We start from the raw sequence: 4,341 nt of genomic DNA, 5'->3' as shown, positions 1-4,341 counted from the left end.
CATTATTGGAAACATTTTTCAAACTCATCTGTTTGGATGACTGACAGCATCACCCTCATTTTTTTTTCTTCACCTCCTCTGTATTGTCAATTTGCTGTCTTTTCATGTTCTTCATTTGTAGAAAAAAAGAAGTCAGGCAGAGCGAGGTCAGGTGATTAAGGTGCTTGTGGCATGAGGGGCATGTTTTTTTTGGCCAAAAAACTGGTGTACTAAGGTGGCTGCATGAGCAGGTGCATTATCTTGGTGGCAAAACTTGTCCCCCATCTGCCAAAAATCAGGCCTTTTTTGTATGCACTGTTACGCAATCTTTTCAGAACTTCTAAATAGAAAGCTTGATTAACAGCCTCACCTGGTGGAAAGAAATCCAAATGCACTATCCCCCTCACATAAAAAAAAAACCCAAAAACCCAAATGAGTAGCCATTTGATCTTTGATTTCACTTGATGTGGTTTTTTTGTGTTTTTTTTTTTTTTACTTGACACATCTTCCACTGGCTTGCTTAATATTTGCTTTCAGGGTCATAAGAATAGCACCATGTCTGGACACCAGTAATGATCTTGGGGAAAAAGTCGGGGTCGCTTCATAGCTGTCCTTTCAAAGCATGGCATGTTTCCACTCAATGGCCTTTTTCCTGGTCCAGTCAGAACCCAAGGCAAAAATTTTGCAATGACCCTTTTAATTCCGAAATTTTCCATTTTAATTCGCCGACACGCTCCAAGATAAGTTCTCCATCTCTTCAGTGGTCCGTCGTCAGTCTTCCAGCATAAGTGCAAGAATTTTGTTGGCATTTTCATCTGTTTGGGAATTTGATGGACATCCAGAATGAGGTTTGTCATCAATCAGCATTTCACCTTTTTTTGAATGAGAAAACGACTTGTACACTTGAGTATTTCACATACCACTGTTCTTGTAAGCTGTGTTCAACATCAGCACAGTTTCTGAGGCATTTTTCCCTGAGCAGAAAACAAAATTTCACAGCCACACCCTGTGCTCTTGCATTGGCCATCCCAAAAACTGAGTTCCTAGCAAAACTGCTTTTACAAAACAATTCACTGTGACCAGAAAGACCCTTCCTAGGCGATGCCACTTGGTGTACCAACTCAGAGCGCATTGCTTGATGCTCTCCTAGCTGGGGCACTGGGGTGGTGAGAGGGATGCATACTATGAAAGACTGCTCAGTGGATCTTCAAATCGTTTATGGAAAAATGGAAAAATTCCATTATCTTTCAATTTTTTTTTCCACAAGATTTTTGAAGTCCGTATCATATGAGTGATCCTCACCCCCTGCTTCTGAATTTATTAGCTTTTCCCTTTAAGCATTTATAGAGCATTTGCTAATCTGATTTTTAGTCTGGAAAAGTAGAGGAAAATATAGTTTTGTCCTAATAATGGTGAGACGTGATAGCTACTAAACTGAAAATAACGTTTAGACTCAAACTAACGGAAAAAGGACCCACTTTGGAACCATGGGGGCAACACGGGTGAATGGGAGGGCAGCATGGGATGATATTTTGAGAGGCAGCCATGGAGAGAATGGAAAGATGATCTATTTTATAACAGCCCCCAAAGCATCAAATGGAGCATGTTGCTTAAAAAGACCCATTTTCACAACATCTGCATTCAGAACAGAGGTTTGGGTTCTTTGTTTTTACATGTCAATCCTATATGCTTCAGGGAAATGGGTTGCAGGATAGTTTGTCAAAAAAAATATTTGTGTTTGAAATACTTCGTGCTCAAGACGTATTCAATATTTATCCATATATTTGAAACAGGTTCTATCTAATATCCTTACGGTAGCCTTGTTTGGGAGATGTGACCGAGACACCCTTCATCTCCTGCTGACCTTCCGCGAAGGTGAAGCAGCTCTTTCAGCAGTGAAGGAATTGTGTGCCTTGTCTGGACCAGACGTGTATTCTCTGATTGTGTTAATGAGCCAAAATCTGAACCTGCGGAATTTCTTCTACAAAGTAAGTAGAAAGCCAAATGGTCAGGGCACGCATGGGTGGGAGAGATTGTCTGCGAGGGGTCAGTCTCCCTTCGGCTGTGTGCCAGTCTTCTGTGAGTTTACCTGGGAAAGTGGGACAAACGTGAATGCCTGCTCTTCAGCTGCCCACGTTAACTGCTGACCTCTGAACTGGGAGGTGCTCTTTCTCTGCCCTGAATTGTGACTTAATTAATTTTAAGAATGAGTCCACTGCAAACCCATAGGGAGGTTAAATGCCCCCATATTGGGGGCATTTTCTCTCTGAGGAGCTCTGTTGGCACAGTGGTTACGGGATGGGTTACTCACTGCAAGGTCCGTTTACTCCTGTAAACAGTTTCTGTCTCAGAAACTTGCAGGGGCAGTTCTACCCTGCCCTAAAGGGCCACTAGAGTTGGCATCAACTCGATGGCAGTGACATTGGTTTTAGGTTTCAGTAGAATTAATGCTTGACGCTCATGTACAGAGCAATGGTATTTGTTCATTACTTCACCCCTGCTTTCCAACTTTATAATGTCCTTTGAGACCTGCCAGGAATCACACCTGCCAGAAATGGGGCACAGGTCCACTGACGAGTCATATCTCCCTTAGTGGCCATTCCATTAATGTTTTCTCATATTTTTAATGTTTTATTTTGAATTGGGAGAAGATTCGCAGAACAAATGGTTTTCCGTTTGACAATTCATTCTCATTTGGTTGTTTTCTCATTGAGTGCCATCTCCAGAACGTAGACAACACCTCTCACCTCACTTCCTCTGTGAGTTTCTCACTGCACTCCTCTTCCAGCTGTGTCATTGGGAAAATGCAACTCTTTTGAACTGAAATAGTTGATTGTCCTAAGGAATGTGTACCTCTGAGTCTTACTGTCCACCTTATAGATGTGAGTATTGTTTGTCTAAAAATTGAGTAATGCGGATGAGTTTAGTTTCAGGCGTGGAGAGTGACAAAGATCCAAAGTTGTGGTTTGGGGGATTCCACTAGTCTCTGACCTATGGGTAGCCTGTGGTTTTTGTTTTTAAACTATCATTTCGAGCCTTGTTCCATATTTTTCTCCCACTCTATTCAGTACTTTTAACGTGATTCCTTTCTGAGAATTGGGAACTTATCTTAGGTCATGAAAAGTGGTCATTCTGTTATGTGCACTATGTTTGGCCAGAAATTTGAAATTCATACTTCTAAGGGTCCAAATAGGAGCTTTTAGCAAAGTCAGCAGTTTGAAACTAACAGCCATTCTGAGGAAGAAAGAGGAGGATTTGTGCTCCCAGAAGGATTTCAGCTTGGAAACCCACAGGGGCAGCAGTGCTTTATCCTGTAGGGTAGCCATGAGTCCAGAACCAACGTGATTGCAGGGAGCTTTTATTGTTGTTGTTTGGAAAGGGCTCAAATAATTCTGTTAATAACCCTCATTCTTTCCAAGATATCACAGTGGGATGAAATATTATGCTGAATTCATTCTCCCACCCATATATAAAAGTAATAGAAGCCTCAGCAACAAGAGATCTGAATGCTTAGATTCTTTCTAGATGTGTGGCTCTGTGAAACTTGATCAATGCATGCTATTGTTCAGGGATGGTGAAACATTCCAAAATTCACACTCTGATAGGCATTGGAGGCAAGATTCATTTGTAGCTGCACTCAACCCAAAGTGCATCTGCCTTTTGTTCTACTTGGCTGTCTCTTTGCCATAACCATGAGTACCGAAGCTTGTGGCAAAACATCATTTGCTATATTAATATGATATGTTTTTCTACTCTGGCAGGGATAGAGCTGAATTCCAGTCATTGTCAACAATAAGCAAGGGGTCTCTTTGCATTTTTTTTCTAAAGTGAGGCTGTAATTAGAAAGGAAGGTAGGCAGTGATATAAACCTCTATAACATTTCTATTACTGATAGATATCAGATTCTATCTGATAGAATCTTATTATTATTAAATGAGTACATCTGAGCAAGATGGTTCTCTGTTCTCTGGGGCTCTGTGGTTCAGCTACAGGGTCAGCAGCTGAATATTAATGAGACAAAAGAAAAATCAGTGACAAACTGGATCTTTGGCCCGAGTCTGAAAATCTGAAAATTCAATATGCAAATGTCATACAAAATGAAGAGATTTACTGTGATTTTTACCTGTCTGTGGAAAGAGTTTTTGGAAAAGTATCCATTCGTTCAACAAATGCTTACTAAGCAACTAATATTGGCTTGGTTGTGTTCTTTGTAACTGTATAAATAATTAAAACAGACAAACGTTGTTTTCACAGACTTTGTATTTTAAAACAAAGAATACACCAGGGAAACTAAAATATACAGTGTTTGGTGGTGATAGCACTAAGAAGGTTGCAAAAGCACAGTTTGTTTTTTCCTCCTAT

General features: G+C 40.6%; 1 protein-coding gene across 1 annotated transcript in view; it reads left to right on the top strand.

Annotated features, from left to right (window-relative positions):
• ABCA13 (ATP binding cassette subfamily A member 13) overlaps positions 1 to 4,341 on the top strand; it is a 457,705-nt gene that overhangs the window by 104,206 nt on the left and 349,158 nt on the right. Inside the window, exon 19 of the mRNA XM_045286290.1 lies at positions 1,773 to 1,967. Within this exon, the coding sequence (XP_045142225.1) occupies positions 1,773 to 1,967 (195 nt within the window). The remainder of the gene's footprint in view (positions 1 to 1,772; positions 1,968 to 4,341) is intronic.

This window comes from Echinops telfairi, unplaced genomic scaffold (genome assembly GCF_000313985.2).
Source record: "Echinops telfairi isolate 266 unplaced genomic scaffold, ASM31398v2 ScPeMD7_7;HRSCAF=31, whole genome shotgun sequence".
Taxonomy (NCBI): domain Eukaryota; kingdom Metazoa; phylum Chordata; class Mammalia; order Afrosoricida; family Tenrecidae; genus Echinops; species Echinops telfairi.
The sequence above is the reverse complement of the archived record's forward strand: the minus strand, read 5'-3'. Positions and strand labels throughout refer to the sequence as shown.